The sequence below is a fragment of the Benincasa hispida genome, chromosome 2 (assembly GCF_027475165.1).
Source record: "Benincasa hispida cultivar pf3 chromosome 2, pf3_genome.v1.1, whole genome shotgun sequence".
Classification (NCBI taxonomy): domain Eukaryota; kingdom Viridiplantae; phylum Streptophyta; class Magnoliopsida; order Cucurbitales; family Cucurbitaceae; genus Benincasa; species Benincasa hispida.
The window spans coordinates 64521770-64541133 of NC_143479.1; the positions used below are offsets into that span (position 1 = coordinate 64521770).

Sequence of the window (19364 nt, forward strand, 5' to 3'; positions counted from 1 at the left end):
TGTTCAAATGGACTATAAGGGTTGGGTTGGGTTATTTATTATTATTTTTTTTTGGTTGGGTTGAGTTGATTTTTTAAATTTTTCTTGGATTGGGTTGGGTCTAGGGTTGAATAAAAAAAATTTGGTTGACCCAACCCAACCCAAATTACATATATATTAATAAAATATATATTTCTTTTAGAATTGATAAATTTGTGAATTCTTTATGTTTTTCTTTTAAAAATGTTTGTTTTTGTATAAAGTTTGTAATAGATATTATAGATATTTGGTATGTAAGAATTTAGTTCTATGAGATTTTAATTATTAGATATATTTGTAGATAAATTTAAGTATTTTAAATTAAGAAGAAACAAAAAAAATAATAACCGACAACCCAAAAAAAAATAATAATAATAACCGACAACCCAACCCAACCCTACCCAAAATTTGGGGGTTGGATTGGATTGGAGACCATGTGTTTGGTCATTTTGGTTGCCAACTTGACTGACCCTAGGTTGGACAAAACAAATGCCACAACCCAACCCAACCAAATCCATATACACCCCTAGTTGAAGATGTAACTGCGAGGAGGTGGATGTCGGAGGTGATTGCTAGAGGTGGTCAATAGAGCATCCACCGAAGTGAGGTGGCAGTAGTCGCCGATGGTGGTTTTTGCCCGACTTGGGAGTCAAAGGTGGTGATTGGAGTTGTTGGTGAAAATGGTTGCTAGAGTTGGCCATTGGAGGTGTTCGACAGAGCATGTAGCCGACTATGATTGAGCGTCGTTGTACTTGATTGTCAGTAGTGGTTGGCAGGTGGAGTCATTGAAAATATTGGAGGAGTGGAGAAAAAAAGAGGGAAAAATGAAGCTTCTCGATAAATGTGCAAACTTCAATAGTGACATTATGAAATTGGTGTAATTGAGTTATCTACCAATGATTTTGGAAGTTCGGGACCAAACACTGAATCAGTAATTTTAACCAACTCAACTCAAGTTAGTGCCCAAACACATCCTAATAGACTAAGAACTTCTTAGATGTTAGAGTATTTATCGTGTAATAACATTTTAATATATATTATTTAGCATAGGTTATTTCTAAAGCCAAATGGGCCTCTAGGTTTGTAATATTTAAGTTTGCTCTTCTTATATTGTAAAGAGGTTGGAACCCTAAATACTAAACCTCTAATATTATCAATAATCTCCCTAAATTTCTCTCAACCCTTCTACTAGACATGAAATAAAAAATTTAAAGATTTATTGGAGCGTGAAAGGTTAGAAAAATCTATTTAATGCTACATGCCAACGACCAAGTCTGACAACAATCACCATCACCAACAATTGGCAACATACGTTGGTGACCAACTCCAATGGCCACCTTTGCATGGCCAACTCCAACGTTCAACTCTGTTGATGACCACCTTCGACGATTGACTCCAACAATGACTAACTTTGACGGCTAACTTCGACAATCACCTTAGGCAATCGACTCTGTCGATATAACTCTCATTACTCCATAATACATTAAAAAAATGAACATTCCACATTTCATAAGAAAAACCTATATAATACATATACATTTTGTATTTTAAAAAAATTGAGATCCGTTTTTCACCAGACAAATAGATGCACTTTTGTATTACATGCATTCTCAATTTAATTTTTATGTCATATTTATGAACAGTGACGCATACAAATGCTCTAAACCAACCAATATTCATATATAATAAATTGTAACTTACAATGATATAAGATGTAATAAGAAGTTTTAAACTTGATAACCTATTTTTGTGCATATCTACTCTTATCGTCCACAAATGTGAAAGTATGTTGCAAGTTAGTTAATTTTATGAAAAAAAAAAAAAAGGAAAAACAATATTTTATTTACCTCAAGTCCAATAGTTACATGCACAAAACTGTAAAATATGTAAAATTTTTAAGTTGACGTCTATGTATAGTGGAATGGTTAGGAAAAGGTTAAGCAAATAAAAATAGGCATCAGAACAGTAGATTCTTTTAGGTTAAAAAAAACTAACTATGAATACCCTACTTTAATAACTCAACTCTGCACCTGTGATTGTTGCTGATTTGTACCTAAAATTGGAGAAATTATTTGAAATTGCCACAATTTGGCAAATAATTTTGTATCATTAGATGTAGGAGAGAGAACTTCTAAAAGTACTTCAAATCGACGGCCATTATAAAGCATTCACATTGTAGCAGTTTCATTGAATAAATAATAAATATATTTTTCTTATTGACGACGATGTGCAACCCCTTACAAATGTTCTGAACGTATTTCGATTTACATTTTGGATAAACATTAGTATATCAATATTGACATTGACAACCAACACAACACTAGGAGTTGGAATTTGGCATACTCCTACACATGAAAATTTCATTATTGGAGAAATAGACCATGTCATTATCTTTTCACTATAAATATTCAGGTCAAATTATAGCCATATGGACCAATTTAAAACAATTTACTCGACTCCACAAAATATAATTGTAAAACTTAGAATTTAGTACTCTAATTAAGGAATGTTGTAGAAAAACTTAGAATTTAATACCTAATTAAGTGACAACAAATGCAATCAGTACAACCTATTGAAGAAAGATGTATGACCTCAAATCAAATATGAAAGACTTTCATCTTCTTGATCCTAACTTTGGGGACAACTTCCATATTCATTTCAGTGTTAGCACATATACCACATAGACAAATGAGAATTGATAATGATAAAAAGGAATATAACTTTTTAGTATCTACAACGGCTCAGATAAGCTTACACATCTTTCCCCTGATCTCATAAACTATCAACTTTACTATATTTAATTATCTAGAAACCGATATAATTTTAACATTCTAGATAGATAGGTGACCACTATAGAATATGAACTTATCCTCTAAATGGTATAATATATTAAACCTCAACGCATCTCTAAAATCATGAAATTCTGAAAAATAATTGCTATTGACTTTCATACATACACAAACGTTTATCCAACAGCTTTTTGTGCTAAAAGTTTCAATGATCGAGAGAGGAGGGAGAAATAGAGAGTAAAAAAGAAACAAAACAGAAGAAAAAAAGAAAGCATTACAACTGGAGGGTGGTGTTGGAGGACCTGGCGCATCTTAATATCCCAAAGGTAAAATCTCTACTTTTTGATACACTTCTCTTCAGGCCTTTATACGAACAACAAATGAACCTATTTCATAAAGCAAGCGATTTCAGCAGGTCATTCTCATTTTTCAAACCTAGAAGCAAAGTGGGGATTATGATTGAAGTTGATTACTTACATGCTGGAAGATTTGAAATATCAGCAGAAACCGCACAAGGAATTCCCAAATTTGAGAGAGCACCCCTTATGATTCCGCATGGGAAATATAGATGCATGCTTGTTGCCTGAGCTGCCTTGTTTTCACCATCTGCAGAATTATCCTGTGATTCACTTTGAGGATCCACCGACATGCGTGTAAGCCAGCGGAATCGATTATCTTGCAAAACAAAGGTGCCCTGGGAATCAAAGCAATTTTCTAAATTTAGGCCAAGTTCATGTAGGATAAAGTAAAGTACACAGGAAAAAGAAAGGGCTGCTCCTAGGTTTGGCTTCTGATCTTACTCTATGATTTGTTTTCAAGTTGTCTATCTGCTTTTTGAAGAGTTCAGACCAGAAGTCCTTGCAGATAAATTTGATAGCTTCAAGATGATCAGTGAACCGAGGCCGCTCCATAGTATACCTAGTAAAAATAAAGCTTAACAGTTAAGTTGCAGTATTTAGTCATCAAATACCATGAATACAAAGCCATAAAATGAGCAAAGAAAAATGGAAACTAAGTCATAATATACAGACACTTCCGGCAGGAAATTTCATTAGAGATCAAATACAAAGCTAAAGAAGGAAACAAACGTCATTGGGGAAAGGTCAGAGAGTTCCCATGCTCTCCCAGTTTCTACTTTCCTATCAACACTATAAACCAGAACAAGACAACCTCTAAGAAGGGCCAAAGGACATTATTCATCACAGATTGCAAAGTTAAGGGAATATTACTCAACCTTTACGGCATTACCAAGGATGTCCTCTAGTAAGAGCCTGATCAGGGGTACCCTTCAAATTGATTTTGGAAAGGATATTGCCAGCATACAGTTCATCTAGCAACTCATCTCCAACTCAAATGAGATATTTGTTTGGAATCATTATTCAATTTAAAGCTTTGTAACCAACATAAAAACGTAAGCATTCTCTTCATCAATAAAAAACTGCTTGAAAACAATCTAGTGCTCAATGGAACGGTGCCAGTTAATAACATACTGCGAACCAACCACTCAATTTCATCCTTTTGCAATGGTGGACAACAATAGGCGTCGTACATTACATTTATCGAAGACATATAGTTTGGTGTCATCTGCAAACATACTAACTTGGATCACCTCATAAACACGTGACCATTACCCTCAGACCCATGATCAGAACATACATAATGCCCCAAATTTTCTAGTTTTTAAGGGGAAACATTGCTAACTATTCTTCAAATCATACTTTCTAACTAGAAATCCATAAGTCACAATTTTAAAAATCTAGCTTAAATAATGAGTCCTATAACTTTCATAGTTGTATCTAATAGGTCCCTCAATTTTAAATAATGCAAGTTCTTGAACTCTCAAGGTTGTCTCAAGTAGGTTATGGGACCATGATGGTAAGGTTTGTAAGAGGCTTGCTTCTTGGAGAAAGAGTTACTTTTCGAAGGGTGGTAGGCCTACCTTTATTAAGTCAACCTGAGTGGCATTTCAATCCATTTCCTGTCCCTTTTAAAATTTCTAGTGTAGTATGTAAAACCATTAAGAAATTAATGAAGAAATTCCTCTGGGGGTTGAGGAGGGGAAAGGTTCTTGTCTTGAGAGGTGGGAGGTGGCATCTAGGCTTCTGGACCTAGGTGGTTTGTGTGTGGACATATTAGGGTAGGGAATCAAGCCTCTCTACCTAAATGGCTTTTGCAATTTCATCATGACACCATGTGGTACAAACTCATTGTTAGCAAGCATGGTCCTCATCCTTTTGAATGGACGTCAGTGTGGTTAAAGTCACTTCTAGAAACCCATGGAAAAATAGCTTGATGGATTTTCTTATCTTTATCAGTATGCTCATAATGTGGTGGATAATGGAAGGGATACTTAATTTTGGGAGGATAAGTTGTTGAGGGATAGTCCCTGTCCCCTTGCTCCTTGTTTCCTAGTTAATATTAGTAGTCATCATCGAAGCATTACTCGATTGCTTAGATTACTTCCCGTTAAGAGAGCCATCTTTTCCTTCTCTCGATTTTCGCTCTTTGTTGACCAATAGGAAAACGACGGATGTTCAAGACTTGTTATCTTGTTGAGGAACTTTCATCTTAACCCCGATTGGAGGGATGTTCACTTTTGGATCCCCTATCCATCCAAAGGCTTCTCTTGTAACTTTCTTTTGGTGTTTGATTAGTAACCCCCCTCCGTTTTTCCCTCTATGTGGAAGGTTAAAATTTCTGCTAACTTGCAATTAGATCTTGGCTTACTAATAAATCTCTTATCACAACAACCTAGTCCATCATACATTGAAATAAACCATGACATATTGGCATTTAACATGTGTACCCAGACAATGATAGACAAACAAGATCCTAGTCCCTGACCTATGTACCCAAACACCCCACCCCAATACTTGTTTTATGTTAAAATATACATGTTTTTATCTATTTCGAAGTATTAGATATATCAATATATACACAAATGTTTTAGAAAAGAAATGTGTCCCATATGTAAATTTAGCCTTTTGCCTCTAGCTAATGGTTTCACTTTTAATCACCTCTTCAAACTCAACTTTCAGAGATAACCTTTCCACTCTCTGTTCAGAGCTCAGGGAACCCACCTCTTCCAATATACCCATCATGGTATTACAGTTCAGTAAATCTTGTTTCTTGATCTTCAAGTCTCCAAATACTTCATGATTCCAAATTTTAAGGGACTCCCTAAAACTGCGAAGCTTACCCAAAAACGATAACCTACCCATATCCCTAAGACCTCTACCTCCACCGCCCACTAGGAGGGTAAATAGGCTCTAAAAGAGGGATGAGACATGCACACATTTCCAAATCTGAAGGGAGTTAGAACCCATTTCAAAATGCCCAAGTCTAAGCACACCAAACAATGATCAGAAGTAACTCTAGACCCTTGCCATTGTCATGCATGCTGTTTTGGTTATTGAGTATCTTGGTCCACATCAATCTACGATGACAGAAGTCAACCTTTTGTCCTCCCGCTTTCAGAATAGAATGCTAGATGTTTTCAATTACACAAAATTCCTTTTCCTTTAAGTGGTGGGGTGTTGGAGCAACACTTCTAACCCGCAATTCTAGTCCCAAATATTGTTGTTCGCATACTCAACTATAAATCTCCCAAACGTACACATTCAGTAAAATAGAAAACGTAGCGATAAAAGAAGTGGGAAATTGAAATCAGAGCCACAGAGCAACCAGAGATCCATTAGCGAACTCTGGAAATCAAATTGTAAGAAACAAAGAAAGCCCAGAAAATTCAGAGAAACAAAAAAGAAGGGTAGAAAGCGGTGGAGGAATACCGTTCGGAGAGCTGATGGCCAACCTGATAGCCAATTGCCTCGATGCGACGGGCGGCAAGTTCCGGCTTATTGGCGTAGAATCGATGGCAATAAGTGGAAACCATTTCCGTCAAAAGACTGTCAACGCAACTCTCTGATACCTCCCTCCCCATGTGTTTCGCTCTGCGATCAAAGTGGAATTGTTGAAGACTGAAGTTCAGTTCAATGGAATTGGAAAGGAAAGCGAGAACAAGATGGAGGATTAGAAGATCGAGTCACTGCCTTGATTCCTCCCTCAATCTAGATTCAACTACTAAATGACGACATGTCGAATGAAATGACTATTCTTTTTTGGTTAATTTTTTAACTAAATTATTGATAATGTCCTTCAATTTTGAACTAACTTTCAATAATAATAATAATAATAAATTTGAGAAGTATCTTTAAACTTTTTTTTTAAAAATGTTCAAAAATATATTTAATGTTTAATTCTAGATGGAAACAATTATACTCTTAAACTTGAAAGGAATAAGTTCATTCAAAAGGTCCCTCAACTACTAAATTTATTAAATTAAAGAAAAAATTGCCTAAATAGTAAATATATGAGGGGGCAAAGTGAGTTGGAAAATAATTAGTTTTTTAATCTTTTCACACATCTATTCTTAAAAAGGTAGGGACCAAAAAGGTATTTTTCCCAACTTGAAAGGTTAAAAAATGCTTACAACTAATATATGAACATAAACTATTAAAGTTGGAGGTTAATGAAGCTCCTTCCAACCCGTCTCTTCCTACTCGTTGTTGGGTGTCATCAGGAGTGGGCAAGTGAAAATTAAATGTGGGCACAACTTGATCGAATGAGAAAGGTAGAGGTAGGTTAGGGTGGTTCATTCATGATCACTCGAGTTGGGTAATTTTTTGGTAGTTGCAGATTTAAGTGGAAAGGCTGAAGTGTTGGCATGCTTGAAGGTGAAGCACTTTTGAAAGGTCTTATTGTGATTGAGCAGTAATGAGTAGGAAACGATCTGTCGATTGAGATTGAGTCTGGCGCCTTGGAGATTGTTAAGCTTCTTAATTGAGAAGACCGTTCTTTTCCAGAGGTTGGGATTGTTATTGAGGACATTCTTTTTGTAAAAAAAAACTCTGTTAATATTGAAAGCTTTTGTCATATTCCTCGAGAGGAAAACAAAGTTGCTCATGCAATATGACTTTAGCATCCTCTCAAGGCTCTTTATTGATTTGGAAAGATGTTTTTTTAGAGCATTTTATTTCTCTCATTCTTGATGAGATGGTTAGGGAGTAGTTAGGGTTGCTACGTGTTTAATTTATGACTTAAACTCGATCTATCTCTGATTATGATTGATAATTCTTATTTTTGAGAATTATTGAGCTACTAAACCAAGTATTTTGATATAAAATACATATATTTAGTCTTGAGCAAACAAAAAAATTAAGTGAAATAGTAAATATATTTAGTCATAAATTCTAACAAGAAAGTCGATTGACATGCAGAACAAAGGAACTCTTAATAACATGTAACTCCGTCACTTCGCTCCTTCTTCTCGGTCCACAGCACAAACAGCTTTCCTTCTCTTTCCGAATCACTTCTATTCCTTTCTCCACTTTTCTCTGTGTTCCTTTCTGATTCCCTATTCCAATCCTTTACCCCTTTGGATTTATATCATGAAACTCCCTTCCTTGCTTTTTCTTTTTCAATCACAATATTCCATCACTTTCTGCTATTCACTTCACTCTGTTTTGTTCGTATACCGTTCGAAATGATGACCCAATTCATCAACTAATCCCCCACTTCTTTTCTTTCAACTTTTTGAAGCTGATCAGTTGAGTTCTGCTGACCGGCCAACTCATTGTGTTGTCGCCAATTTCTTGTTGATTGTAATTTGTGAGTTTTCTTATACATTAAACTGTGTAGAGCTGTATTTTTAATATTATATTGGTGATTGTTTATTGTAGAAATCTTTAGGGTGTTTTTTTAATTGTTGGGTTTGAATAATTTAATTGGGTTCTTTGTTTGTATATGGATGCATCATGTCTGGGTTTCTATGATTATGTTTGATTTGTGCCTTTTCTTTTATACACTAATCCCCAAAAGTCTCTGCTTTGATTTTTGTTGTTTTTTGTAATTCGATTGTGCAGGACAAGTGTTTGGTTTAATAGCTGAGTGAAAGTATGGATATGAGGCTTTTAGAAATTCATCCTCGCGAATTGAAGTTCATTTGTAAGTCTACAGAATGAATTATTCTCTCTCTTTAGACTTTTGTTTTGTTGTTTTCAATGGGCTGTTCATCGATCATCTCTGAAACCATTAGGAAATTAATTGCTGCTTTTGTTTCTTACTATGAAACGTTTGATCTTTTGTGGCAAAAGCAAAGTGGTTTTCTTGTTTGGGTGTTGTTTTAGTACCTTTTAGTTTTTGAAATTTATGTTTTAATTCTTTCGTTTGTACTTTGTATGCTAATTGATCAGAGCCGAAGGGGTAAAAAGTTCCTTTGAATAACTATAAACATTTTTCAAATTTTTGTTGGTATTTGGTTGTATGGATAGGACATGGTTTTTATAATTTTGAAGCTCTTAAAAGGTTCTATTTGGATAAGCGCTTAGATTTAGGTTTGAAATGTGTTTTGGACCTAATGCGTTTAGGTGGAACACATTTTTACAAGCAATTTTGATAAATGAACACTAATGAAGTGCTTACTTTTGAAGTATTATAAAAAAACTTTTCAGTTTTTTAAAAGTTTTAAAAGCACTTTTGACTTCATCAGTCGCTAGGAGTTTATAAAGCATTTTTAATTAGTTAAAAGTACTTTTTACTCCTCTAAAACTCACCTTTTGTGCTTTTCCTGAAAGTGCTTATTGAAACGTAAAAGCTATCCCATGCTGAAGTTTTGATGTATGATATTTTCTATGATGTCTGCTCTGGATTTAATTTGCTAAGCTACCTCAAATGGAGTGTCATATCTCCATTTTCTCATTCGCTACTAAGACATTGCTTACTTTGGATTTATTCATTTATTATTATTTTTTGTATGAACAAGGATATGCTATTTTCCACTTCATTTTATCATTCATTCCATTTTTCAAATTTAGAACTAATATCGTTCATATTTCCTTCTATTGGCTCCAGTTGAACTAAATAAACATAGCTTATGCTCAATTCAACTCACAAATAATACACTCGACCATGTTGCTTTTAAGGTATGGGTTGCTGATCTTCCTCTGTGTCTCTGTCTCATTTTTTTCTCTCTCTTGTACTTTTCAAAGTCAATCAAAGTGATTTATGATTCATTAGGTAGAGATAACATGTTAAACAGTATGCAAGATAATGGATATATATATATATATATTTTTTTTTTCCAGGTTAAGATCACATCCCCGAAGAAGTACTTTGTCCGACCAAAGGTTGGAATCATCGTGCCAAACTCAACTTGCGAATTCACGGGTATATACTTTTGACTAGTTAAGGCTTTATATTTACTCTCATTCTTGTTTCAGGAGGGGAAGAGGGAATGTATGGGTGCCATTTTTATTTCTAGAAGTTGATAAATTGAAGTCATGGAATCATGAGTGATCTTTTATCTTAAATAGCTTTAATGAGGCCTCATTTTGGCTACGTTCTTCTGCTTCTAGCATCTTTGCTTGATTAGTTTTAGCATCATTTTTTCTATGCTTTCATTTCATGGCGCAGTCTGTAAACCTTTTTTTCCTCCAACTTTAGGGCACAGCTTGTCTAGTTTGACCTGCGTAGATTTTTAGGCCAATAGTTATATTGGTCATTATGAAATGGAATTAGTTGTTCTTGATGAAATACTTGATGTGTTGATAATTTCTAACTGATTTTTTATCCCTCTCTCCTACTTTTTATTTATTTATTTATTATTTTTATTTATTTTAAATCTTATATTTATCTTGACATCACTGTGTGAGGCCTTCAATCAGGAAACGATATTCTAGAAAGGGCAGTAAGGGGAAATCACACTCTACAAGTTAGTTTTGTAACGCAGAATAGGAAAGGAAGAGGGGCCCAATAAGGATGTGGGCTATATATACGTCTGGGAGTGAGGAATGTTTCTTTCAATGCTTTTTGTGAATTTTCTCTTGGTTGCAAGAAAGGAGAGATTACCCACCTTCACTAATCAATTTTGTATCGCCTCAAAACTCAACTTTCCTCTGTTTATCAATATATAGTAAGGGAGAAACCTTACACAATGATTGGCTCAAGTGCTTAGATTTAGGTTTGAAATGTGTTTTGGACCTAACGCGTTTAGGTGGAACACATTTTTACAAGCAATTTTGATAAATGAACACTAATGAAGTGCTTACTTTTGAAGTATTATAAAAAAACTTTTCAGTTTTTTAAAAGTTTTAAAAGCACTTTTGACTTCATCAGTCGCTAGGAGTTTATAAAGCATTTTTAATTAGTTAAAAGTACTTTTTACTCCTCTAAAACTCACCTTTTATGCTTTTCACAGCTTGCACTAATCATGGGCTATCCTCTGTTTTGTCATATTGCTCTCATTATTTCATTACCCCTTTCTCTCTGTCTTTCCAAATTTTATATAATGGCTCTTAATGTAGTTAGGATGCAAGCACAAACGCTGGCCCCACCTGATATGCTATGCAAAGACAAGTTCTTAATCCAGAGCACAGTAGTTCCTGCTGATACAACTGATGTGGACATAACCTCTACCTTGGTAAATGCTTCTACTAGAATTTATTATGTATAATTGTCTATTTTTTTTTGGAATTTAACGTTTGTTTCCTTAACTTTCAGTTTGCCAAAGAAGGTGGGAAGTACATCGAAGAACAGAAGTTGGGTGTAACCCTTGTTAGCCCATCCATTTCTCCAGTGGTTTCCCCAGTTGATGAAGCATTAAAGGAGGAGGAAGTGGCTCTTGCAGTTACAGAACCAAATAATCTATGTAAAGCAGTGGAGGAGATTGTAGACCAGGAACCTTTAAACAAAAACCATGTAATGACTAATGGAGTTCACAGCCTGCCGCTAAAATACATTATTACAATTTCTCAAACATGCCCTTTTTCTATGCTTGCTTCATAAGACATTTACTTTTATCCCAAGTTGATTAGGATCCTTAGATAAGCAATCATGGTAGAGCGTTTTTGAGAATGCATTGGAGTGCATCGAAACTTGGCACATGACAATAGCTAAATGTTTTGTTGAACCTGTGATGAGATGCATATCTCTACCAATCTAGCTATAACCATTTTTCTTTGCTTATCAAATCACAAAATTTTGGTTGTCCTATGAATTGTACCAGGTTCCCGGCAATGCTACGGAGCCTAGAGATGTCAATGAAGAGGAGCCTGAACCATCATGTTTACCTAATGACTTCATAGATGGCAATGAGGAGAATCTGGAAATGATAAAGCATCTCGAGGAGTTGAAGTTAAAGCTGAGTGAACTCGAGTTGAAGCTTTGTCAGGTCAGTCTTCCATTAAATATTACTCCAATATTATGAACTCTGAGCATAAGGATGAAGTGGAAAGACGGTCCGAAAACCTTATTTTACTGTTAACTGAAAAAGTTCTGCTAAACGGTAATGTGAATTGATGAACTTTCTTTACAGGCTCAAAATGCCATTTCAAAGCTAAAGGAGGAGAAGCAAATAAGCATCCAAGAAACCAAATTCTTGAAGGAGAATTTTGTAATTTCCTTTACAATTTTAATTTTTCCTTGAACATATAATTCTTATCACCATCACGAGACGGATGCCGTTTATTGTTGCCTACTTTATATCATGAAAATATATCTGAAGACAGTTTATGATTTCTGTTGGTCTGTTGAAGTCCAAATATAGTTTTTTCTGTCAACGTCCATAGATACCTACATGAACTTTCCTCCAGTTTTCTTCAATTGAAATGAGGTCAGGGGTTACAAATTTAATGAATGAGCTTTGATAGCGATATCTAGTAGGCCCCAAAACTTTAAACGGTTTAATTACCTTCTAAACTTTAAATTATGATTTTGTATAGTTACCTTAGTGTTAAATGATAATGCAACATTTAGTGGTAAATGTTGGCTGCTTTAGCAGAATATGGTAGGCAAAGGATTAAGGGAGTGGATAATAGGAGAAAATAAGTGTCATAGTTTATTACAGGGATTTGATGTTACATTCCTTTCAACTAGACAGTACACTAAGCATATTGCTTTATTTTTTCTAGGTGTACACTTTTGTCCCAGTCATTTAGTCAATGGTATTAATATAGAATAACAGTTTCAAAGTTCAGTTTAGATATATAAAACATTGAACTTTGAAAGTTTGAAATACTATAGTAAAATCTACTGCGTTTTGAGGACTGTTTGTTTCAGCAATGGCGAGAATTTGAAGCCGTTTTTCATTGGATTCTTGCTAAATTGGACATCTGATTAACAATATGACTACATGTTCAAGTTCTATAGCTGCAAATTTGTTGAACTATGGTTTATTTTGAATCTCAAATTCCTGAAGGCTGTGCATTTGCTAAATTTGCAGTCGGAGTTGAGGAAGACAGAGCTCAACAAAGTTCAAGTTGGCTTTCCTGTTCTGTATCTCTACATGGTGGCAATTGTATGTACTTTTCTAGGACGCCTCTTGAGGTAGTAAAGATTTCTCGTGTTATTATATGAGTGTCATCTTCTGCATAAGGAGGGATTGGTATATAGCTTTGAAGTTAGAATAATTGTATAGGTTCTATTCCCCTTATGGCTCCCTCCCGGTTTTCGGATACCACTTCTGTTGTGAAGTGAATTTGAACATAACTTAATTAGTTCGACATTAATGTCACTCCCAACTTGAGTATGGCATAATGTGGGAAGTTATCGATGCTCACGAGTCTGAATTGATATACATTTTAGATGTGTTATAGTGCTAATATTAATATTGTTATATTATTGTAGACATCTTTGTCAGTCTTTTACTGGTTTTTTTACCTTCTACTTTTCAATTGGTTGCTATAGTTAGCGAATGAAAATTTAAAGATTATTTAAATCGTTGTATTAAGTTTTTGTCAAAATGTCGATATTTTCATGTTTCCATGAGTTCCACATTGACATGAGAGGGAATTAAAAATAAGTAATAAAATGTCAATAATGAAAAATATAATATAAATAATAGACATGTTAACTTGTTTAAAAATGATTAAATATTTATTTACTATTTATTTTTTTTTTAAATTTTTGTTTTTATAATTTTTGTAAGAAATGTCTATTGACACTAACATTTTATGATATTTTCATCAACATTTTCGTATAATTAAGACTGATATTTTTGTCGACATTGGCATTTTAAACTTTTGATTAGCATATTAATAATTCATAATAAAATTTTATATTAAACAGTTAAAAGATAGCATAAAACATCAACGGTAAATGTATTTTTCATGGCAATAACAAATAGGCCCTAAAGGTAATTATTGACTAAATTAATTGAAAAATATTGCATCATCTTATATTTATACGTGATTCTTTCCGTTAATTGAAAAAAATTTAATTCACTACACCAACCAAAAAATATTTAAAATTATAAATATCTTTTCATATATATCAAATACAGTAACCTCAATATTAGTTTGAATCAAAATTATGAAAAATTTTATTGAAGTATTTCTTATTCATGTACATAATTCTTACAATAATTGGTAAAATTTTAATTTCCTACCCTAACCAACAAATAATAATTAAGTTATAAATTTCTTACCATCTATATCAAATTTAATTTATTTGTGATAATTTAAATATTATTTTGAAAATCAAAGTTTAAATTTTGTTTTTTACTTACATAATCATATTTCATTTTCTACTTTTAAATATTCATGTGTAGATTTGACATACAATTCGAGATGCCATTGTAGTGCAACTTTTGTAAAATTGGAGCACTAAGCTTATCTGAAAGAATCTGAATCTCTCACCTCTTGATTGCACATTTACAAAATTTGGATTTTTTTTAAATAATGTTATTTTAATATATATTAACAAAAATAGGGTAGGGTTGAAAAGATTGACAAAAATAGGTTTTTTAATCGTGTACCCGGTACACGATTACGCCTAAATTGTGTACTCGGTTCACGAGTGCCCGTGCTCTGGTACGTGCATACTGCCAATGTGGTAGTCATGCAGCATTGACTGAGGTAATCGTGTACCCAGTACACGACTTCGTTCTCCATTAAACCGCAACGCCTCTTCTTCTTCCTCCATCCGAAAACCTGCTCATTTCTTCCTCCGGTCGTGAGCTTTTTCTCTTGTTGCTGCCACTTTGAGTCGATCTACTGAAGGATTTTCTTCATCCGAAGCGTTTTCTTTGAAGGTAAAGTTTTTTCTTTAATTTTCCCCAATATATGTATTTGTTTATAAAAATGAGAATCAAGTTCAAAAATGTATAGTTTATGGATTCATGATTTAAATGTATAGTTTATGGACTGATTTTGTTTGCATTTGGGTTGAACTAAATGTGTAGTTTATGGATTCATAATTTATTTTTGGATATATGTTGAACTTAGAAATTAGATTTAGTTGGACTGATTTTGTTGGGCTATTTTTTTGGATGATTATGTTGGCCTATTTATTGGGTTAATTTATAAAATGAAGATTGCTCCATATATATATTATTTTATTTGCACTTGGGCTGAATTAAATGTATGATTCATGGATATACTATAGATCGTGTGTTGAGACAGTTCGGTCTACGACATGGGGACAGTAGGAAGAGGAAAGAGTTTGAAATTTCTCGTACTTCTCCTTGTGTGCCCCTTTGAGCACAATACCTTCGCTATCCTATACGCTCCCAGCACTACACCAGATTGATTTGAGAGGTAAGCACGACCAAGACCGGTGTTGAATCTACGCGGAATATATATCCTACTGGCATGGACGACATGATCTAACAAATGGGCCAACTGTATCAAAGGACTACTTTTCCTAGTACAATTCAATCACGTGGCGATTTATCACACCTGATGACGCTTACTATTACTGCATAGTAAGAGATTTAAAATCATACATCTTCCATATATATGATATGAATATTGTTTAATATTTATTTTTTTCATCGTATAGAATAATTTTATCGGAGATGTACAACAATATTCAATGCAGCACAACTTACCAGAGTTGGGTTCAATGTGTCACCAAACATTGGTCAACATAGAAAGTATTATTCAGCAAACAAGATGACTCAATGTTGCTGACACCGATCGAAGACGTATTAGTCATAGACGACAACGATAGCAAGGTGAAGCTAATTTAGAGGCACACGAAGACAACCCCTATGTGAGGTAAAGGGCAGGGGGTCGTCTTTAAATTTTATGTAAACTTCTATTTTCATGTAATCTTCTTTAGTATCATGACATTTTTGTTTTAATATGTGTGTAGAATAATAATGTTTTCATTGTAGATTAAATATATAATTAGGTTTAATAATGAAGGAATTTGTGGACCCGGTCCTAAAGTCTTAATATTGTTGTACATCTCCAATTAAAAAAATAATTAGTCAATCTATTTTTTTAAAAAAGAAAAAAGAAAAAAAATCATGGACTGGGGGTCCATGAGTCTTCATGTGACCAGTCAACCAGGTCAACCGACGTGATGCTGACTGAATTAAACGTTAATCATGTACCCGTACACGATTCTTCCAAATGCTAATCGTGTACCCCTTTCATTCCCACCTATTTTTAAAAATACTTTCCCATATACCCTATTTTTATCAATAATTTGAAAAACACTATATTTTTGAACTTCATCCCAAATTTTGTAGTTACTTTGATATTCATGAATATGACAATTTATAACTTCCAATACAAAATATAACGGGAATAGAAATGAAAAGAAAATAATGACCGCAAACCATTATGGATTTAATAATAATACATGAAATTCAAGTAAAATCTAATTCAATTTTTCAGTTACTTTGATATGTATAACCATTCATAATTTGCAATAAAAACGACCATGGAAATGGAAATGAAAATCATAATATATATAGCCAACAAGAGCGTAGCTCAACTGACATAGTGTTTATACTATTGACATCGAAATTTGAGGTTTGATTCCTCTACCTCACACTTTAATTATAATACCTTTTAAAAAAAGTATAATATACAATAGTACAATAAAAATAGTATAAATTCTACCTCTAAGACAATAGTATAATTCTAAGCAGTTTGGTTCGGTTCGGTTTCAATATTTTTCTTTTTGTTTTTTTTAAATTTTTTTTATGCTTTTTCATAATTTCTAAATTATATGCGGTTCAGTTCGGTTTTACCACTTTTTTAGTTTTTATTACTTTTTCAAAAATTTTAAATTAATATATATATATATATATATATATATAATATATATATTATATTTACTCTTCAATATATTTTATTTAAAAAAAGCGGTTCGGTTTGGTTTCAAATTTGAAACCGAATCAAACTGCAATAATTTGATTTGAAAATATATCAAACTGAACTGAAGCACATTAATTCGGTTTCGATTTGGTTTCGGTTCGGTTTAGTATTCAGTTCGAGTTTAGCGGTTTCAGTGGACACCCCTATTCCTTGTTTTATATTCAGGTGTAACTGTTGAATGAAAACAATTCCTTGTTTTCAAATCGGTTTCAAATTTGAAACCGAATCAAACTGCAATAATTTGATTTGAAAATATATCAAACTGAACTGAAGCACATTAATTCGGTTTCGATTTGGTTTCGGTTCGGTTTAGTATTCAGTTCGAGTTTAGCGGTTTCAGTGGACACCCCTATTCCTTGTTTTATATTCAGGTGTAACTCATTTTTTGGACCAATCATAAATTGCCACGTCATTTATTAAATTAATGACGAAATTCCAAATCATTAAATTTGGGCTCAATTAGGAGTTGACATATGTCATGAATTGAAGTTGAAGACAAATTTCAATGACGCCACGTGTTTTAATCATGACCGTTGAATCATATAAGATTAATTTGGTCCAACTAAGCCCAAAAATAGGTTGATCTTGACCCAATGCCAAATCAGGCCTAAATCTGATTAATTGGGTCCAAACGCCAGACCCATGGACCAACTAAGCCCAAGTCCAACTAATTGGGCCCAAAGGCCAGATCCATGGATCAACCGAGCCCAAGCCCACTCGTGAACTCTATAAATAAAGAAGCCCTCCTCATTTGTAAAGCAATTCTATACTCCAGAGATCTTATAGGGAATTCTCTACAATCAGAAGACTCATTAACTCCTGAAGCTGACCACGCCTGAAGACTGAAGTCCTTCGAAGATACAAACATTCTAAAGACTGAAGTCCTTTGAAGATGTAAGCATCCTGAAGACTGAAGTCCTTTGAAGATATAAGCATTCTAACCACGCTTGAAGACCAAAGTCCTTTGAAGATACAAACATTCTAACCACACTTGAAGACTGAAGTCCTTTGAAGATAGAAACATTCTGACCACGCTTGAAGACTGAAGTCCTTTGAAGATGCAAGCATTCTGAAGGCTGAAAAAGATACAAGCATTCTGAACACGCTTGAAGACTGAAGTCCTTTTAAGATACAAACATTCTTTCAAGACTCGAAGCTCAAAAACATCCACATGTCCCGCTTCTATACATCAAGCGTACACATTCAATCGAGAAAGAATCAGAGGATCAAGTATTAGAGATCGAACCATATCGTATCAAATCAACATCAACACCAACTCAAGTTCAACTCCAAGAAATGAGTTTCTCTGGAAGCCTCGTGCGAACATTAATCATCCAAGAAGATCAACAAACCTAAAGGCCGATCACCCAAGAAGATCATCAAACCCAAAGACCGATCACCCAAGAAGATCAACAAGCCCAAAGGCCGATCACCTAAGAAGATAAAAAAGCCCAAAGGTCGATCATCCAAGAAGATCATCAAGCCTAAAGGCCGATCGTCCAAGAAGATCATCAAGCCTAAAGACCGATCATCTAAGAAGATCAACAAGCCAAAGGCCGATCATTAAAGAAGATAAAAAAGCCCAAAGGCTGATCGTCGAAGAAGATCAATAAGCCTAAAAGCCGATTGTCCAAGAAGATAAAAAAGCCCAAAGGTCGATCATTCAAGAAGATCAACCAACTTAAAGATTATAATTTATTTTGAAAGCATCAAAATAATATGTATTAGAGATTGTATTCACTTTCCATAAAATTAATACAAATACAAAGTTCAAGTTCCATGAAATAAATTTCTCTTGAAATCTCGTGCGAACAAATTGGGACTCCTTGACTTCTGAAGCTGACAACGCTTGAAGACTGAAGTTCTTTGGAGATACGGACATTCTAAAGACCGAAGTGCTTTGAAGATACAAGCATTCTAACCACGCTTGAAGATCGAAGTCCTTTGAAGATACAAACATTCTGACCACGCTTGAAGACCGAAGTCCTTTGAAGATGCAAGCATTCTGAAGACTGAAAAAGATACAAGCATTCTGAAGGCTGAAAAAGATACAAGCATTCTGAACACACTTGAAGACTGAAATCCTTTGAAGATACAAGCATTCTTCCAAGACTTGAAGCTCAAGAACATCCACACGCGTCGCTTCTATACATCAAGCGTACGCGTTCAATCGAGAGAGAATCAAAGGATCAAGCACTAGAGATCGAACCACATCGCATTAAATCAACATCAACACCAACTCAAGTTCAACTCCACGAAACAAGTTTTTCTGGAAGCCTCGTGCGAACACTAATCATCCAAGAAGATCAACAAGCCTAAAGGCCGATCACCCAAGAAGATCATCAAGCCCAAAGACCGATCACCTAAGAAGATCAACAAGCTCAAAGGCCGA

At 34.2% G+C, this 19364-nt stretch overlaps 2 protein-coding genes across 2 annotated transcripts; one reads left to right on the forward strand and one right to left on the reverse strand.

Annotated features, from left to right (window-relative positions):
• Nucleotides 1-2939: 2939 nt before the first annotated feature.
• On the reverse strand, nt 2940-6924 carry LOC120070832 (Transport protein particle (TRAPP) component). The gene is made up of 4 exons (XM_039022720.2): nt 6596-6924; nt 3608-3725; nt 3285-3501; nt 2940-3193 (listed from the first exon to the last, which is right to left on the reverse strand). The coding sequence occupies exons 1-4, from the start codon at nt 6745-6747 to the stop codon at nt 3165-3167; spliced, it is 516 nt and encodes a 171-aa protein (XP_038878648.1). The 5' UTR covers nt 6748-6924; the 3' UTR covers nt 2940-3164.
• Nucleotides 6925-8063: 1139 nt separating this feature from the next.
• LOC120070621 (vesicle-associated protein 1-2-like) lies at nt 8064-13486 on the forward strand. Its single transcript, XM_039022434.2, has 9 exons — nt 8064-8474; nt 8729-8810; nt 9717-9787; nt 9950-10031; nt 11168-11283; nt 11364-11561; nt 11869-12033; nt 12178-12255; nt 13084-13486. Exons 2-9 carry the CDS (start codon nt 8762-8764, stop codon nt 13189-13191), a joined length of 867 nt encoding a protein of 288 aa, XP_038878362.1. The 5' UTR covers nt 8064-8474; nt 8729-8761; the 3' UTR covers nt 13192-13486.
• The last annotated feature ends 5878 nt before the right edge of the window (nt 13487-19364 follow it).

What these genes read in the sequence shown, in the direction of transcription:
- LOC120070832 (XM_039022720.2), bottom strand. Translation starts at nt 6,747, where the DNA reads ATGGGGAGGGAGGTATCAGAGAGTTGCGTTGACAGTCTTTTGACGGAA. An exon ending in ACTTGAAAACAAATCATAGA is followed by an intron (nt 3,502 to 3,607) that starts GTAAGATCAGAA and finishes TTTGATTCCCAG; the next exon opens with GGCACCTTTGTTTTGCAAGA. An exon ending in TATTTCAAATCTTCCAGCAT is followed by an intron (nt 3,194 to 3,284) that starts GTAAGTAATCAA and finishes TTTATGAAATAG; the next exon opens with GTTCATTTGTTGTTCGTATA.
- LOC120070621 (XM_039022434.2), top strand. Translation starts at nt 8,762, where the DNA reads ATGGATATGAGGCTTTTAGAAATTCATCCTCGCGAATTGAAGTTCATT. An exon ending in TCGCGAATTGAAGTTCATTT is followed by an intron (nt 8,811 to 9,716) that starts GTAAGTCTACAG and finishes TATTGGCTCCAG; the next exon opens with TTGAACTAAATAAACATAGC. An exon ending in AATTCTTGAAGGAGAATTTT is followed by an intron (nt 12,256 to 13,083) that starts GTAATTTCCTTT and finishes CTAAATTTGCAG; the next exon opens with TCGGAGTTGAGGAAGACAGA.